At 39.0% G+C, this 19329-nt stretch overlaps 1 protein-coding gene across 13 annotated transcripts in view; it reads right to left on the bottom strand.

The window, feature by feature from the left end:
• EIF4G3 (eukaryotic translation initiation factor 4 gamma 3) overlaps positions 1 to 19329 on the bottom strand; it is a 336241-nt gene that overhangs the window by 11873 nt on the left and 305039 nt on the right. For all 13 annotated transcript variants that reach the window (XM_088022577.1, XM_088022578.1, XM_028090799.2 and 10 more), the window contains 4 exons: positions 14841 to 15013; positions 10146 to 10271; positions 8547 to 8628; positions 6580 to 6678 (listed from right to left, as the gene is read on the bottom strand). In XM_088022577.1, the coding sequence (XP_087878703.1) occupies positions 6580 to 6678; positions 8547 to 8628; positions 10146 to 10271; positions 14841 to 15013 (480 nt within the window). The remainder of the gene's footprint in view (positions 1 to 6579; positions 6679 to 8546; positions 8629 to 10145; positions 10272 to 14840; positions 15014 to 19329) is intronic.

The raw sequence follows: 19329 nt of genomic DNA, 5'->3' as shown, positions 1-19329 counted from the left end.
CCAGGAGGTAATTTAATCCTGAATCGAATACCAGCTAACCACAGGGCACATCTAAAGATGGACAACCCAAAGGGTAGTGGGAAGAGCTATCTCTTCATTTAGAAGAAAAAAAAAAAAAAAATCCGGAAAAAAAAGAATGTAAAAATCTCCAATTATGTAACTACTGTTATTAAAAAAAAATTTTTTTTAAAGATTTTATTTATTTATTCGACAGTGAGAGACACAGCAAGAGAGGGAACACAAGCAGGGGGAGTGGGAGAGGGAGAAGCAGGCCCCCCGCCGAGCAGGGAGCCTGATGTGGGGCTCAATCCCAGGACCCTGGGATCGTGACCTAAGCCGAAGGCAGACGCTCAACGACTAAGCCACCCAGGTGCCCCAAAACAAACTTCTGATGACTAAATTTTTAACAGTTCTTTTGCAATAAGAATATTTTGGGTGCTGCTCGTACAACATTGTGAATACACTAAATACCACTGAATTGTACACTTTAAAATGGTTAACTGGATGTTATGTGAATTTCACCTAAATTGTTAAAAAATAATACTTGAAAAAATTGGATGATTTTTATGCCATTCTGAATCATGCCATAATTGTTCAATTCTTAGAGGAGTGGTTAAAAAAACATTAAAATTATTATTAAATATTAGCAGATTATTAAAGATTATTAGCACCAGCTTTTCTCTAATACCTTTGGAGACTTTGATATATTCCTATACCCTCCCCAGATCCACAAAGGAAAAGCTACCTTGAATTCTGTGGGAGAAAAAAAATTCATCCCACTGTTTTAATTGTCTTTACCATTTAGGTAGCATTTTAAAATAATATTTTCCTATGAAGTTTTAGAAACATGCTTCAGTAATTTCAAGTCCTCTGATTCAATGTTGATAAATTAAATACCCTACTCCCACACTTAAATATACACACAAAAGCAAAAGATAATGGCCATAAGTTCTTTTAAGAATAGGAAATCAATTTTTCAAAATCTTTAAACATTTTCCGTATTTATTCTTGGGTCGGAGCAGCTATATAGAATACTAATTTAACCAACCCCAAACCTACAAAAATAAAGTCTGAGAGCAATTAAAAACAATAAAATCAAACATACAGTACATTGCTCATTAATAAAATACGACATAAAAATCTGAAAATGAAAGCCTTTACCACTGCCAAAGGGAGTTGGTGGTGAGCTGTATATAAAGTTTGTAATCGTCCCTGGAAAGAAACATTTGCTTCTAAGAACCTCTGTGTTTCTGCATAAGTTACCTCATCTTTCTGGAGCCTAGAAGGCTGGGCTTCAAATTTATGGATTGGTTCATCACTACCTCTTGCAGAACGTACTAGGGTCTCCAGAAAAAAGGCACTGAACCAAGTATTTTATTAAAAAAAAGCCAAAAGTCAGGATAGGGAAAACCAGGTTTTCTAAAACCTCATTTTTCTAATTGTCCTTTAAACATTTTTATTAGTAACAACAATATTCATAATTGATTACTTCTCTGTGCTCAGTGCTTCTTAAACATTTTTATAAATTATATCTTTATACATTGTGTGCCTATTTATACATATTTATAATTATTATTTTAGGGATTTGCCTTTTATTTTTTTTTTTTTAAAGATTTTATTTATTTATTTGACAGAGAGACACAGCAAGAGAGGAAACACAAGCAGGGGGAGTGGGAGAGGGAGAAGCAGGCTTCCCGCCGAGCAGGGAGCCCAATGCGGGGCCTGATCCCAGGACCCTGGGACCATGAACTGAGCCGAAAGCAGACAATTAACGACTGAGCCACCCAGGCGCCCCAAGATTTTTGTCTTTGTCACTCAAAAGTTTCATTGTAATGTAACTTGTGAGTAAATCCCATTGAGTTTATCCTGCCTAGAGTTCACTGAAATTCCTAGATATGTAGATTCCTATCTTTGATCAAATTTGGGAAGTTTTTGGCTATTATGTCTTCAGATATTTTTCCTGCCCTGTCCTCTCACACTTTTCCCTTCTGGGATTCTCTAGTGGCCATGACGGTATGCTTGATGTTGTCCTACAGGTCCCCAGGTGCTGTTCATTTTTCTTGATACGTTTTTCTTTCTGCTCCTCAAACTGAGCAATTTTTTTAAAGGCTTCTTTATATATATTTTTTAAAGGTCTTATTTATTTATTTGAGAGCAGGGGGGAAGAGCCGACTCCCCACTGAGCAGGGAGCCCGATGTAGGACTCGATCCCAGGACCCTGGGATCATGACCTGAGCTGAAGGCAGACGCTTAACCGACTGAGCCGCCCAGGTGCCCTCCTTTATATGTTTAATGAATTAATTTTCCAATATGTATTATCATAAAGCTTATTTAAAAAAAAAACTATGGGGATTTTTTTAATTTAAAAAACTCAGTGATACTCATAGTTTCATATAACAATGCCAGAAATTTCATTTCAAAAATTAAAGATGGATTTTTATGGCAGCAAATTAGTGCCAAATCAGTGACCCCTGACTGACAGAGCAATTTCAACTACTTTATATTCAAGTTTGCAGATTCTTTTCTCTGTCTGTTGGAGCCCTCTAGTTAATTTCTCATTTTAGCTATTACAACTTTCAGTTCCAGAATTTCTATTTGGTTCGTTTTTATAATTTCTACCTCTTTATTGATATTCCCAATTTGATCATACATCATTCTTCTGATTTCCTTTGGTTCTTTGTCCATGATTCCTTCAGCAATTTGAGCATATTTAAGGCAGTTAATTTAAATTCCTTGTCTGGTATGTCCAACATTTGGGCTTCCTCAGGGATGCTTTCTGTCAATTTCTTTTTTCTTGTGAATGAGCCCTATTTTCCTGTTTCTTTATATGCTTTGTAATTTTTTGTTGGCAACTAGATATTTTGGATATTGTAATGTGTAACTCTGGATTTCAGACTGTTGTAGTCATGTTTATTGACTTTAGACAAAGACTACATTTCTTCCTGTGTGTGTGGTCACTACAGTCTCTGACCCATTATATCTCCCCACACAGCCAGTGGCCTTGCAGAGATTTCAGTGAATGCATGGATCCAGTGAGAAAAGTGTGGGGTGGGTAGGACCACAGACAAATGTGTCTGTTTCTTTAAATTCTTTGACAGACACCATTCAGGAAACCACCTTGGCCTAGGCAGTGAAAATAATGGCCAGGCCCTGTACTAGACCCTTAGTAAGTTGCCAGGCAGATTAAAAGGCATAGCACCAATCTTTGGAGGACAAGGTCTTCATTTCTCAACCTGGCCACCAGAAAGCTGCACCACCATCTCCCCTACTGTCTACCACAGGGCTAGGGGCTAAGAGCTTCCATGCAAAATGCCAAGGTTTCTGAAATTTACCAGATTCTTTTTTCATCAAGCTTTCCCCTGGTGTTGGTAGCACACATGTTTGACTAGGCTCCACAATTCCAAAATAGCTCATTCTAACACACCTTGCTAGCTCAATAGTTGTTTCAGTGGAAGGAGTAATCCTGGAGCTGCTTACTCCTTCATCTTCCATACAGCCACACATTGAGTTTTGAATGTTTTATAACATATGCTATCATAATAGTCCCGTGATAAATGCTACTGGGTTGTGATGTATTAATCTTTTAACATAATTTTGAACCTGACCTGTGAGAATTTTGTTGAGAAATTTTCTTTGCATTTATTAAGAATACTGGCTTATAGTTTTTTTTTTTCTTGAAATGTATTTGTCTGGTTTTATTACCAGAGTAACGCTGGTCTTATAGAATGAGTTGGCAAGAACTCTCTCCAATTTTCTGAAGAATTGGTACAGAATTCTTTGCAGAACTGGTATTATTTTTTCTTTAGATGTTTGATAGAATTCAACAGTGAAAACACCAGGGATTGGAGTTTTCTTTGTTGGGAATGTTTTTAACCATTTCAGTGTAATAGATGCTCAGATTATCTATTCTTGAGTCAGCTCTAGTGGTTTGTACCTTTCAAGAAATTTGTTCACTTCAACTAAGTTGATGTACTTACTGGCATAAAAATGATTCATAAATTTCTCTGATCATTATATTAGAAACTGTATAACATCATTTCTCTCATTCTTTCTATTGGTAATTTTAGTACCTTCTTCGCCAATTTTGTTTTCTCTGATTAGTCTGGCTAGAGATTTAACACAATTTTACCTTCTCAGAGAACCAGCTTTTGACTTCATTGACTTTTCTCTATTGTTTTTGTTCCACTGATTTCCACTTTGATCTTTATTATTTCCTTTTTCTATTTCCTTTGAACTTCATCTGCTCTTCTTTTTTCTAATTTCATAAGGTTGAAAATGAGGTCACTGATCCGTGAACTCACTTCTATTCTAAATACAGGTGTTCAGTGCTAACAATGTCACTCTAAGTACTGCTTGAATTGCATCCCATAGATTTTGATATGTTGTGTTTTTTCATTTTCAATCAAGTATTTCTTACTATCTTTTACGATTTCTTCTTCAAATCACGGGTTATTTAGAAGTGTGTTGTTAAGTCTCCAAATATGTGCTACCCACATTCTTAAAGGTTAGTTTATTGGAGAGACAATTCTAGATTAACATACTCGCTCAGCATTTTGAGATTATTCCACCATCTTCTGGCTTTCACTGTTGCTACAGCAAATTCTACTGTTTCTTTGTAGGTAACGTACTTCTTTCTAGCTGCTTTAAAAATCTTTTGTCTTTTTTTTTAAGATTTTATTTATTTGTTTGACAGAAGAGATACACAGAAGAGCACAAGCAGAGGGAATGGCAGAGGGAGAGGGAGAAGCTGGCTCTGCACTGAGCAGGGAGCCCGATGTGGGACTCGATCCCAGCACCATGGGATCATGACCTGAGCCGAACGCAGACACTTAACCATCTGAGCCACCCAGGTGCCCCCTTTGTCTTTGATATTATGCAGTTTCACTGCAATGTAATTATCCTCTGTAGTATTCATGTGCTTTCTATATATATTCTTATTTTTATCAGTTCAGGAAAAGTCTTAGTCATGGTCTCTTCAAATATTGCCTCTTCTCCATTCACTCTGTTTTTCCTCCTGGGACTCCGACTAGTCGTATGTTAGACTTTCTCATTCTACCCTTTAAATCTCATAGCATCTCTTAGAAATCTACCAGTTTGTTTTTTTTTCCAAATCTTCACAGTCATTTTGACTAGTCTTTTTTTTCTTTAAATTTTTATTGTTATGTTAATCACCATACATTAGTTTTTGATGTAGCATGTCATGATTCATTGTGTATAACACCCAGTGCTCCATGCAGTACGTGCCCTCTTTAATACCCATCACCAGGCTAACCCATCCCCCTACCCCCTCTCCCCTCTAGAACCCTCAGTTTGTTTTTCAGAGTCCATCATCTCTCATGGTTCATCTCCCCCTCTGATTTCCCCCCCTTCATTCTTCCCCTCCTGCTTTTTTTTTTTCTTAACATATATTGCATTATTTGTTTCAGAGGTACAGATCTGTGATTCGACAGTCTTGCACAATTCACAGCACTCACCATAGCACATACCCTCCCCAATGTCTATCACCCAGCCACCCCATCCCTCCCACAAGATTTTATTGATTTATTTGACAGAGAGAGAGAGCACAAGCAGGAGGAGTGGCAGAGGGAGAGGGAGAAGCAGGCTCCCCACTGAGTAGGGAGCCCAATGCAGGACTTGATCCCAGGACTCTGGGATCATGACCTGAGCTGAAAGCAGAAACTTAACGGACTTAGTCACCCAGGAGACCCTTACAGGATCATTTTTTTTTTAAAAACATTTTATTTATTTATTTGACAGAGACACAGCGAGAGAGGGAACACAAGCAGGGGAAGTGGGAGAGGGAGAAGCAGGCTTCCCACATAGCAGGAAGCCTGATGCGGGGCTCGATCCCAGGACCCTGGGATCATGACCTGAGCTGAAGGCAGACGCTTAATGACTGAGCCACCCAGGTGCCCCTACAGGATCATTTTGAGAGTGAGTTGTTTCCTTTCTCTGTCACTCTTCCTCATCTAATATTTTTATGGTTGCCTCTATCTGATCCCCTACAATTCCTTATTGAGAACCATATTATATTGACCACGGGGTCTTCTGCTTGTTGTGGATTTCTGGATCCAGTTACCAAGCAGACAGCCTAGCTAAGGTTTTGGCTCTACGATTGTGTCTGTTTCCTTCCATTTATCTTTCTATGGAGTTCCTACATGGTTTCATGCAGTAAGCCTGTCCTCCAATTTTCTGCCTTATAAGGGGCATACTAGTTCTCATTACCTCACAGAAATAATTTCTGCCTGTCTCTACTGGTTTTTAGAACCAGAGCTCAGAAGACTTACAGCTTTAGTCCTATTACCCATGCTTTATTTATCAACTTCCTTTGTGGTTCATGGAGATATGTAGCTTGTTTTCTGTGTGTGGCTAAATCCTTTATATTTTATTTTTATCTATCATCTAATAAGTGAATAGCTGGAGTGGCCCTAAAGCACGGACTTAAAATGACATCTTGACCATGATTCTTATTTTGGTCTACTTTTAATGACTGAACTACTAATGAAATTACCTTCATTTATTCTAGGAAACAGACGAACAACTATTAAACAGGAAGGTATAAGCCTTGTTCTTACTTACCTGCTCCAAAAGAAAATTATGTACATCTTCCCCTTCTGGTAAAAAGTCCTTCCAGGTGAGGTCAGCCTCCCTCCATAAGGCTCCCACTTTCTTATGGCTCTAAAACAGAGATAAGTCCAGTCCATTTACTTTTACATTGTGGTAAGAAGGAGGAGGAGGAGGAGGGGGAAGGGGGAGGAGAGGAGAAGGCTTGCTTGAAGTTAAGAGTATAGAATTGTAAAGAATGAAAACTCAAAACTTTCCCTTGTTGATATGAAGTTAATTTCTCAGGACTCCTGGCTTTCACACCAAAATGTCTGAATGTATGCAAATGTAACAGTGAACGGCTGTGGTACAGCTGTTTAAGGTTTAATAACTTACTTTATCAGATGACTAATCTGGGGAACTATAAACGCATGTTTGGGATTTATGAATATAAGCACCTAAAAAAAGTTCAATTCACAGAGTTCATAAACTCAACAGTGTCTCTTGTCCTAGACAGTGTTATATACATCTGCTGTTAAAGCCATTCATCAAGCCACACTGGAATCCCCCCCTCTTCATAGTAGATCACAATTATGCTAACATGAGAATGACTAAGGAGGCTGCTGCTCCTGAACCAGGAATGAGAAGTATTTCAAGGACAAGAGGAACAAGGTTGAGCCCAAGAAACAACAGAGAAGAGCTGTTGTCAGCCAGAAAACTGATGAGAAGGTACAAGTCTACTGCCTAAATAAAGTCACAGTGATAAAGGGAAATGTCAGCCTTTGAGCCGCGGCTACCAGCTATGAAACATGTATTGATTATTTCATAGAGTAACTTTCCCATGGCATAGCTGATAACTTACCAAAGTCAGGATTTAAACTCAGGCTGACTCCAGAATTTATGCTCTATGAGAACTTGGTTAAGAGAAATGAGAATTTGCTTTCTGTTTCTACATATAAACATTAATAAGAATTTAACTTTTTAATAAGGACTAAAGTGAAGTAGGTTAGGAAAGGAGGAAGGAATTCTGGACCTACAAATTAGGGTTTGATAAAAACTTTAGTGCCATCAAGCAAATAGTACTAGTAACAAATAATCAACTAGAACTAGAGACCAGGCTATTTAATACACCCGTCCATGAATAACTGGTACAGGATGTAATACAAAGGGATTTCTGTACATTCAGAGGGAGAAATGAAACAAAACATTTTTACTGATGCCTATAAAACAATGAAATCTATCATCCCAATACCTTTGGCTCTGGTTTGAATAAGTCAGAAATCACCCCAGAATTTTCATGTATGAGTTTTGTTTTGATGTTTCTCACCCCAGGTGTTGTTAACACCACTTGCCCAAACCTCTTAGACCTCTAATATAGCTCTGATACACTCTTTTGAAAGTCTTTGTTCAAACTTGTCTGTCTCCCTTTCTAGTTTATGAATTCTTTGAAGGCTTAGTTATCTTTGTAAACTGGGATCCTGGCATAGAGCTTTGCAGAGAAATGTGCAATATTTATTAAACTAAATTAAATTTAACTTTAAGACAGAAATTCACAATCCTGTAGAATCATTTTTAACACCTGTTATTAATCAGATTACCTAGCCTGAGAACCAAAATTAAGAAAAGTAATCATTTTAGGCATCTTACCTTTCTCTGAAAGCAAGGAGTTTTCACTGAAATCTATTAAAAAGTATAAATAATGTAGCAATTTTGTTTCAAGAAGATAAAATTACTAGCCACAAATACAACATATTTTGAGATTCTTTAGAATTATACCAAATCCAGTTGAGATTATATAATTCTTTCCCAAGTTACTACTAACAGAAGGAGAAATACACCTCTGTAAGACATTGAAAACAGAGATCTCACTCTTCTTTTCAAATAATAAAAGGCTACAGAAATACTTGCACAGTGATACCTAAGCTGTTCACAGATAACTCAAGATCAAAAATCACTGCTCTTCCTAATATGCTGTTGAGTCTGACACTCAGTTTAACACTCACCATTTGTTTGCATAGAAGGTGCAATATTTCAGAAAGCAAGACCCCAGCTCTTCCAACAGGAAGTAAAGGTTTGCTAAATTCTCTGTAAAAGACAGGAGTAGTGATTAAGTTCCTCTGAACAAACTCCCTATTCTAGAACAGTAGGCAAACAATGTGTGCCAAAAAACAGATACTATGCAACCTAAATAATAATGGGCAAGAGAAAGCTCCAGGACATGCTCTAAGTAGTGTTCAGCAGAAGTAGTTCAGACTTTAGGTTCATGTTATGCTTCATGGAGAAGCTAGAAAGGGACCTTAGAATTCCTGGGTTTTGCCTTTTTTTTTAATTGCCTCAGTGACCGAAGCAATGCAATGATCATTCTCAATCATCTATTTACATAAATACTACTTCAAGCCTAAAGGAGAGAAGAACCTTAGTTAAGAGGGAGTTGCAAAGTTTAGTCATGAAGTATTTTTAAGAAAGGAAGCTGTTCTTTAGACTATGGATGAAGCAGAAAGGGAGCATTTTTTTTCATAGTCTAAAATCAGTATTTCCCACACTGTGTTCCATAGGATATGCAAAATTATTCCTCAAGAAAAGGACTCTACAATTAAGTGAGCAATGCTGAATTAAACAAGGCCAAAAATTCTTCTTTAATTTATATTTGATTTTTTAAAGTAAGCTCTATGCCCAATGTGGGGCTTGAGCTCATGACTGTGAGATGAAGAGTCACATACGCTACAGACTGAGACAGCCAGGCGCCCAAAGTTAAATAGTTTTTGTTGTTTTGTTTTACTACAGAATTCTCATATTCTTTAATATGCTGTGAACCTCAAACAAAAGGGACCCACAGTATGTGGAGTTTGACTATATGAACAATTTTGGGGGAAATACTAATGTAAAGAAGAGTTTAGGAAAAATTAGTCTGTACAATGTAGCAACAATTTCCAACTCCTGTCCGAATCTAGGAATGCCTAAGATGCAGTTCCTTTTATTATAACCAGAGCATGTACTATGCAGGTGTCAGTCTGATAAGCTATTATGTAGAAATAACTTCTCATAGCATTTGAGCAATGACAGACATAAAAGTCAGATTAACATTAAGTTTCCAGGAGCAATAACTTTCCAGTTAAGTGATTCTGGAGCCCTATCTACAAAAACTGCTAACCTCAATGGACCACAGGGTTATCATATCCCCAAGACTTCTCCACTGTATATACAGTGTAATGTACCATTTTTATACTGAAATGTCTTGTTTTAAAATTGAGGTATAGTTGTATTAGTTTCAAGTGTACAACACAGTGATTTGACTAAAATGCTCACCATGATATAAGTGCAGTTACCATCTGTCACCATACAAAGTTATTATAATATTATTGGCTATATTCCCTATGCTATACTTTTCATCCCCATGACTTATTTACTTTGTAACAGTTTGTACTTCTTAATCCCCTAAAATGAGAAGTTGTAAAGAGTCACAGGCTACATCCAAGAGCCTCCAAAGGGACCAAGGGAAGAGCACTATGCTAGAGTTAGCTGGTAAGTTTGGCATCAGTTTAGCTTGCTACACACACACACACAAAAAAAAAACAAAGACAAAAACAAAAAGTACAACTTACATGAGAAGTTCTCTCATGGAGATTCCGCCTTCTTTTAACATGGGGGTCACCAGTTCAGCAAGGTACAACCAAATGTGGGGAATATCAATAGCCATGTCATCTGCCAATTCCAATGTTTCTGAAAAACTGAAAAAGAACAAGAGAAAAATTCACACAAATGTAATTCAAAAGTTAAGATTAAATAAAGAGACCAAAAATCAGTCAACAAATATCTATTAAAGCACCTACTGTTAGATACTATGCTAGGCATAAAGTAACTGATAAATAAATAAATTCTTGTTCTCAAGAGCTTATTTTTAGGGTGAAAAGTCACAGCTATTCATTTAGAAGTATAAAAACATAATTCAAGATTTTGTTAGTCCCATATACAGCATATTAAAAGGGACAAAAACAAAAGTAAATTTGTAAATGAGACATACACATAGTTACAAGGCCATACATGTAATTGTAAAGAAAGGGATGAATGACTGTTGGGGCACAGGCAGGTGTATTTGTCTTCACAGCCTTCCAGATCTCTGCACACAGAAAATGTGTGCTTTTTCACTGTAGTTCAGTTTGTAACTAGAGTACGCCATTCTGTGTACCTACCAGAGAGGTCTACAAGCCATTGAAAATTCTCACTTAAAAAGAGATACCACTACAAGGCAGGGTTACCTTTCTGAAGGTGCCATTTCAAAACAGTTTGCAGCTCTGTGACATTACTTAACTCTGGGCTTCATGAATCCTTAATGCCAACTTTCTGGCCTCACAGCTCATAATGATTTGACATCTATTTGCTGTACAACAGATTAACTTGACTATTCTCTCATTACGTGCACACTTTAAGCTCAGTTAATGTGCCACTGATGGAACATAATCTGGCTGGACTCCACCATTTCTGGGCTAATCATCCTATAATGTCAATTCATGTTCTATGCTTAGTGGCATAGATTAAGCTATTTAATGAGCCCATGAGACAACTATAGCTGCCCAGGTCTCTCAGCAGTAGATCTGTGGTTTTCATCTCATATTACAACTAGAAGATACCCATATTCTTGTCTTTGTTTTCTTTTTCTTGATTAGTCAGTTCATCATGAGACAGTCTGCAGAACACAATCACTGGTCAAATCCATACTGCTGAACACAGGGTTTCTTCTCTCTCTCTCTTTTTTAAGAAGTTATTTATTTGACAGAGACAGACACAGCGAGAGAGGGAACACAAGCAAGGGGAGTGGGAGAGGGAGAAGCAGGCTTTCCGCTGAGCAGGGAGCCCGATGCGGGGTTCGATCCCAGGACCCTGGGATCATGACCTGAACCGAAGGCATATGCTTAATGACTGAGCCACCTAGGCACCCTACTTTTTTTTTTTTTTTAAGATTAATTTATTTGAGAGAGAGAGAGCTCGCGTGAGTGAGCTAGAGCACGAACAGGGGGAGGGGCAGAGGGAGAGGGGGGAGAGAGAATCTCAAGCAGACTCAACACTGAGAGTGGAGCCCAATGCAGGGCCCAATCCACGACCCTGAGATCATGACCTGAGCAGAAACCAAGAGTCAGATTCTTAACCAACTGAGCCACCTAGGCGCCGCATGGGGATTCTGTTTCATACGCAGCAACAATTATGCTTGGAGTTGATAAACTATCTAGTAAACAATGTGACACATTGAGCCTATTTGAAACTTCTGTCTAGTATTAGAATTCAGTAGCAGTGCATGCTTTGAAGGGTTCTGTAGAAGAAATGGCAGATTAATAGTTGGCTGATCAGGGCCCAGAAATGGCAGATTAATAGTTGGCTGATAAGGGCCCAGTAAAAAGGGAGGCCTTCTACTTTCCACCATCTCTGGCTTGGGGAGCTGGGCAGAAATAGCTTTAACAACTGCTCAGAGGGGAAGCCTGGATGGCTCACTCAGTTAAGCATCTGCCTTCAGCTCAGGTCATGATCCGTGTCCGGCTCCCTGCTCAGTGGAGAGTCTGCTTCTTCTTCTCTCTCTGCCCCTCACCCCACTGGAGTCTGCCTCTCCCTCTGCTCCTTACCCGCTTGTGCTCTCTCTCAAATAAATAAAATCTTTAAAAAACAAAACAAAACAAAAAAAACAACTGCTTAGAAATTAGCATCTAAGGGGTAGCAGCATCCTAGGAAGCTGACCTTCGATGTTTGCCCACAATGCTATGTAAAGACAAAGGTCTTTGGATATTGGGACTGAAGAGACAAAAGACTCAGGGTATTTCCATGGCTCAAATGAAATGGCCTCTGGACAGTATGAACTATTTATAATTTGGGCTTTAGAAGTAAATGGGAAACTCTGATCTTTTTGCAAGAAAGCTCTTGGTGGGTAATGACAAGTGGCTATCACTTTGTGTCCATCTTAGAAAAAACTGCTGGGCCTCTCTATTTAGGAAGGAACAGGGGTCTTCATAGGGATCTTGGCCTAAGGATGACCTGGTTAGGTCTAACAAAGTATCAAAAGCGAGGTCTGGAGTCACTGTATTATCTCTAGCTGCAGAAGGAAGTAGGGATAGAGGAAGATGAAGTAGCTACTGAGACACAGAAATGTTAATCTCATTTGCAGTATAAATAAAAGGTGGTGGTTGTATTGCCAGCAGCAGCAACAGCACCACCACCAATGAAAGTGTAGACAGGATGTCTGGGTATGATATTTTTTCCTCAAGGAATCCCCCAAAGGGAAATACCAACATCTGAGATAGTCTAGAAATCAAGCTAGCACCTCACAAGTTCAATGAAGCAATGAAGCTAGACCCCACTTCCTGGGGTCTTTCTAGATACAAATAAACTTAAGAGTATAGTTTGAAGAAAGAGAGAAAGGGTAAACAGTAATCCAGCATTCTCATTTACAAAATTTTCTGGTGAATACATCATAATAGATGAGAAAGAAGCAAATATTTATAAATTAATATAATCGTGACCTCAGCTATAGTTTGCAGGGCTTGACATTGCAATTTCAAGTTGGTAGGCACAGAAATTTGTGAGGGCTCATATACCCTCACTTGCTCTATTTACACTGGCTGGTTATTGGAGTGAACTGATTTCTCTTTTTGAAACTGGGAAACCATCTAAGTCTTAAAGGCCAACAGTACTAGCAACTTTAGCCACAGTTTCTTACTAAGGTAACTACTTATTAAGGTAGATGGCCTTAATCTAGTCATTCAATGAATTCATAGCAAACTACCTTATTGCTGAAAGACAGCTTATTAATCATCCTAGGGGCGAGTATATATTTTCTAAGACCTTGAAGACACTGTCATCATTCCTCACAAAATCAAATGAGTAATAATTCCTAAATACATTCAACTTTGGCATTTAATGGTTACCTTATTCTAAGGGTTGACCATATCTGAAAGACATACAGTGGCATTTCATCACATGTGCATTTAATTTAAAAGAATGTACTATGAGCTTGGCCAAAATGATTTATAAAGAGAAAAATAAATAATGCAGAATTCTTACTGCCATTCTACCCAATGAACATATACGTTGAGGATGAAATGTGAGATGTGAATCTGATATTCAGCCTTCAGGAGGTCTTAGTTCCTGACTGATTAGAGAATGGGCACCTGGCAATGGTGCGTGTGTTTCTATGTTTACATTTGCACAACATGGCTCCTAAAACGAAATTTTTGCCTTAAACATTGATTTCAGAACCTAAGCCTGGGTAAGATTCTGGGCTGTACCGCAAAGAATCCAATCCATGCACATGTGATGATCACAAACATATCAGAACCTGATCTGATGAGTATACAACACTAGTGACAGCCAGACTTCATCAGAGCAGCCATCAACAAGAATCATAATGAAACTAATCTGGAACAGATTAAATCATTAACAATTCGGAGTTAACCCCCTCTAGGAGGCTAGAGTGGACAGACAAACATTCATTGGCCAAAATAACCAGTTTATTTTAAGATTTTTTTTTTTAAAGATTTTATTTATTTATTTGACAGAGACACAGCGAGAGAGGGAACACAAGCAGAGGGAGAGGGAGAGGGAGAAGGAGGCTTCTCGCTGAGCAGGGAGCCCGATGCGGGGTTCGATCCCAGGACCCTGAGATCATGACCTGAGCCGAAGGCAGACGCTTAACGACTGAGCCACCCAGGCGCCCCTATTTTAAGATTTTTATTTATTTATTTGACAGAGAGAGACACAGCGAGAGAGGGAACACAAGCAGGGGGAGTGGGAGAGAGAGAAGCAGGCTTCCCACGGAGTGGGGAGCCCTACGTGGGGTTCGATCCCAGGACCCTGAGATCACGACATGAGCCGAAGGCAGATGCCTAACGACTGAGCCACCCAGGCGCCCATAACCACAGTTTATTGAAAGGATAAGGCTTTTAGGTTTAAGTCGATTGTCCAGAATTTTCCTCACACAAAAAGAGCTTTTTCCTCAAAGAACATGCAGGGTTTCCATGTAAATGGGCTGGTGAGGGCCTGAATTTCCCCGAGGTTAAGGGGTCTCTGCTACCTTACTTACACCGTAGTACAGGTCTAACAAAATTTAGGAAACCAGGAGATAACCTTTATGCCCTAGCGCAATCCACACCAAATGCCATAATATCCACCAACATACTACCAAAATAGTATACATCAACACATTATACTGGACATAATTTTACTCTATGAAAATACTTAAAAATTTATGTACTTTTAAAATTAACCACTACTCAAGAGCCTAGAAACTGAATACCACTCTTGAGGAGGATACTGACCCTTTGAAAATGTCCTGTTTGCTGAGTTTTTCTGATTGCACCAGCTGATAGAGTAATTGGCCCATGTGATCCCTGGTGATCTGGCTCCTTTCCAGGGTGGACTCCACTCCCATTCTCACAAACACATGTAGCAGGCCCTGGGCATTCAGCTCTTCCACACACTGCATGGCTTCCTGTTCAAACAGCAAATAAAAGCTTACTCTAAAACCTGGATCCCATTACCAGAGTGTTAAAGTAAGTGTTTAAAATCTTATAGTTATGACAAAGTGAGTAGAAAGCTCCACAAACAAGATAGTTTTCAAGTATTTTTTTTAAACATTAATATAGCTCGGTAAATTGCAGGCTGATATGGGCAATATTAGTCATATTTAAAAACAAAAGAATAGAGGATCTTTACAAGGTTAATGTATTTCGGTTAACAATTTCACTACAGATTACTCAAAGAACCAGAGTCAAAAATGTATTTTTCTAAAAATGTTTACCTGTGTTACACTCATTTAAAAAACTGAAAATGGCATATTATGAAACAGATTCAATAGCATGGGTCAAACGATCCACTATGGCAACTGAGATAATTCTGTTTGGGTATGTTAATATTTGCAAAATCTTCAGTGAAGGTCTTCCTTCCCAGGAATTAAGGTTAGCTTAAGTACTAAAACCTTTTAGGAAGTTCTTGGGGTGTGGGGCTTGTGAAATGGTCCTTACCACAGGGTGAGCTGGCTAGGTTCGTGTCTTTCAAGCCGGGAAGCCAGGGTTGCTGAATCACCAATACAGCAGTGTGCACCTCCCTGCCCTCAGCTACTCAATTCTGTCTGAATCCAAAATCCTTTGGTTGAACCTCTGAAGAGAGTAGCTCTTCTGAGGGTGAAGATACATGTGAGAAAGGCAGCCTCCTGACTGAGGAAGGGAGGAAGGCACATCTAGGTTTCTCACCACTGCTTTATTTTCCCCCTGCTATTTTATTTCATACCTCCCCCACATCCACTTTTTATCTAAAACACGTTCAAACTACAGAGAAATTGAAGAGTACAATATAGCTTCACTTCAATTGTGATTTATCAATTGTTAGTTCTCTTTACATATATGTAAAGATTTTAATATCCATATAATGTCAATAAAAATACTGTCTGATAGGGGGGCCTGGGTGGCTCAGTTGGTTAAGCATCAGACTTGTGATTTCAGCTCAGGTCAGGATCTCATGGGTCGACAGAAATGGAGCCCTGCATCCGGCTCCACACTCAGCAAGGAGTCTTCTTGAGATTCTCTCCCTCTGCCCCTACCCCCACTCAGGTTTGCTTGCTTTAAAATAAATAAATCTTGGGGTGCCTGGGTGGCTCAGATGGTTAAGCATCTGCCTTTGGCTCAGGTCATGATCCCAGGGTCCTGGGATCGAGTCCCGCGTCGGGCTCCCTGCTCAGCGGGGAGCCTGCTTCTCCCTCTGCTTCTCTCTCTCTCTCATGAATAAGTAAAATCTTTAAAATAAATAAATAAATAAATAAATAAATAAATAAAATAAATCTTAAAAAAAAATGCTATCTGGGGGCACCTGGGTGGCTCAGTTGTTAAGCATCTGCCTTCGGCTCAGGTCATGATCCCAGGGTCCTGGGATCGAGCCCCGCATTGGGCTCCCTGCTCGGCGGGAAGCCTGCTTCTCCCTCTCCCACTTCCCCTGCTTGTGTTTCCTCTCTCGCTGTGTCTCTCGCTGTCAAAAAAATAAAATCTTTAGAAACAAAAATTAAAAAAATAAAATAAATGCTATCTGATACATATATAGTATATATTCACAATTTCCACAATTGTCCCCAAATGTCTAATATAGCTTTTTGTTGTTCTAGGATACAATGAAAACCCCAACATCACATGTCAGGGTGCACGATGTCTCTTTAGACTACTTTAATCTAGATCAGTCCTTTCTTTCCCTTTTATCTTTTTATGACATTGGTATTTTTGGAAACATTCGGCCCAGGTGTCACATAAAACTGTCTTAAATACACTTTTAACCAATCAATCCTTCGTTTTTCAGCCCCATCTGCACATTATGCACATTCACAGCCTATTGAATAAATGGCCACCCATCCTTCTAATTTCTAACTTCCAGAATGTTGCTGCTGTCTATTCCCTATGTTCTTTACCCTTGTGAGTTCCTCATTTTAAAGTCCATCATCATTATAATGCTTTTTCAGAAGAGCATGGAAATGAATGAACATATCTTTAATATTTAACCTGAACTGATTAAATGTCTTCATTTTTTAAAAAAGATTTTATTTTTAAGTAATTTCTACAGCCAACATGAGGCTCGAACTCACGACCCGAGATCAAGAGTCTCATGCTCTCCCGACTGAGCCAGCCAGGTGCTCCATGAAGTGATTAAGTGTCTTCCAGTGGGAATTTATTCACTGGATCTGCATACAGGGTCAACTAACTAGATCACTGTACTTTTTAAAAAAAGATTTCATTTTTAAGTCATCTCTACACCCAACGTGGGGCTCAAACTTACAACCCCGAGATCAAGGGTCACATTGCTCTACTGATTGAGCCAGCTAGGCGTCCCTTTATCATGGTACTTTTAATGTCTCAGCAATTCATAATCTTGCCCTTTCCCTCATTTTCTCATGGGTTGATTCTTATTTCTTTCAGTACTCAGCTGAAAGGACAACTCCTATGGTCTCTGTGACTGTCCAATCACTGGCTATCATATCACCTAGTTTTACTTCTCTGCACTGAAACATTATTTTTCTTTTTGTATTTGTTGTTTATTTATTAGCTATCTTTAGGGCAGCTATCTCCCATTAGATGGTAAGTTCCACAAATAACCCACAGAAGTAGACTATGTTGTTCACTACATATACAACAGAATATCCAGGCAGTCTTCCCAAAATGTGGCTGGCACATTTTAGGTACTCAATGACTATATATCACAGAGGCTAACAACACAGGGTGCAGAGTCAGACAAATGTAGGTTTGAATCCTGGCTCTGCTACTTACTACTATGTGCGTTTAGGAGTGTAACAATTTTTCAGTCTTAACTTCTTGTCATAGAGTTACTGTGAGGAATGTATATAAGAAAAGGACTGGGCACACTGCCAAACACAAAACAAAGGCTCAATAAATAATAATTTGTATTATTTTTTTAAAAGATTTATTTATTTGAGAGAGAGACAGAATACTAGCTGGGGGAGGGGCAGAGGGAAGAGGAGAGAGAATCCTCAAGCAGACTCCCCGCTAAAATCAATCTCAGAATCATGAGATCATGACCTGAGCCAAAATCAAGAGCTGGATGCTTAACCAACTGAGCCACCCAGGCACCCCAATTTTTTAATAATAATAGCACCTACTGAGATGCTAGAAAAACCTCTTTCTTAGGATGTGCTCTGTAAGCCTTTAGCACAATATACTAATACGCTAAAGGTAATAAGATACAATCTATGCTCTGAAACTACAAGCTTAATTTTATTATTTTTTAAAAAGTATTTTATTTTTAAGTAATCTTTACACCTAATGTGGGCCTCAAACCTACAACAACCTTGAGAGCAAGAGTTGCACGCTCTCCTGACTGAGCCAGCCAGGTGCCCCATTTTTATTTTCTTAAGTAATCTCTATTCCCAATGTGGGGCTCGAACTCATGACCCTGAGACCATGAGTCACATGCTCTACTGACTGAGCCAGCCAGGCGCCCCTAGAAAGCTAATTTTACTTTTTATTTTTATTTATTTTTTTAAAGATTTTATTTATTTATTAGAGAGAGAGAGAGAGAGAGCACAAGCAGGGGGAGCAGCAGGCAGAGGGAGAGGGAGAAGCAGGCTAAGCAGGGAGCCTGATGCGGAACTCGATTCCAGGACCCTGGGATCATGACCCGAGGGGAAGGCAGATGTTTAACTGACTGAGCCACCCAGGCGCCTCTAGAAAACTAATTTTAAATCCTGAGTAGGCTACTTATCATCAGCATGGCCCAGAGCAAGTTATTTTACATCTTTGCCTCTCAGTTTCCTTATGTATAAAAATGGCTATTATAATAATATTATTATTATTATTAGGGAGGATGATCAGGAGGATGATCCTCCTGAGGATTAAATGAACTAATACATACAAAATATGTAGAACAGCACATCTAGCACATAGTAAGCCCTCACTATGTCTGACAATATTTCCTGGTTCTTATCATCACTGCACAGCAGAGCTGCCTTGTACATTGTACAATGAAATTCCTGAGTCCTCGGGCGCCTGGGTGGCTCAGCTGGTTAAGCATCTGCCTTCGGCTCAGGTCATGATCCCGGGGTCCTGGGACCAAACCCCACATCAGGCTCTGCTCAGTGGGAAGCCTGCTTCTTCCTCTCCCTGCCGCTCCCCCTGCATGTGCTTTCTTTCTCTCCCTCTCTCTGTCAGATAAATAGAATCTTAAAAAAAAAAAAGAAAGAAAAAAAGAAAGAAAGAAAAAAGTTCCTGAGTCCTAACTGATTCTGTTTCTTCCATCCTGCAGGCCAGGCCTAGG

The sequence above is a fragment of the Eumetopias jubatus genome, unplaced genomic scaffold, assembly GCF_037043125.1.
Source record: "Eumetopias jubatus isolate StellerSeaLion01/CBP00866 unplaced genomic scaffold, mEumJub1_p1.0 scaffold_4, whole genome shotgun sequence".
In the NCBI taxonomy this organism is placed as follows: Eukaryota; Metazoa; Chordata; class Mammalia; order Carnivora; family Otariidae; genus Eumetopias; species Eumetopias jubatus.
This window is presented reverse-complemented; position numbering and strand designations above follow the sequence as displayed.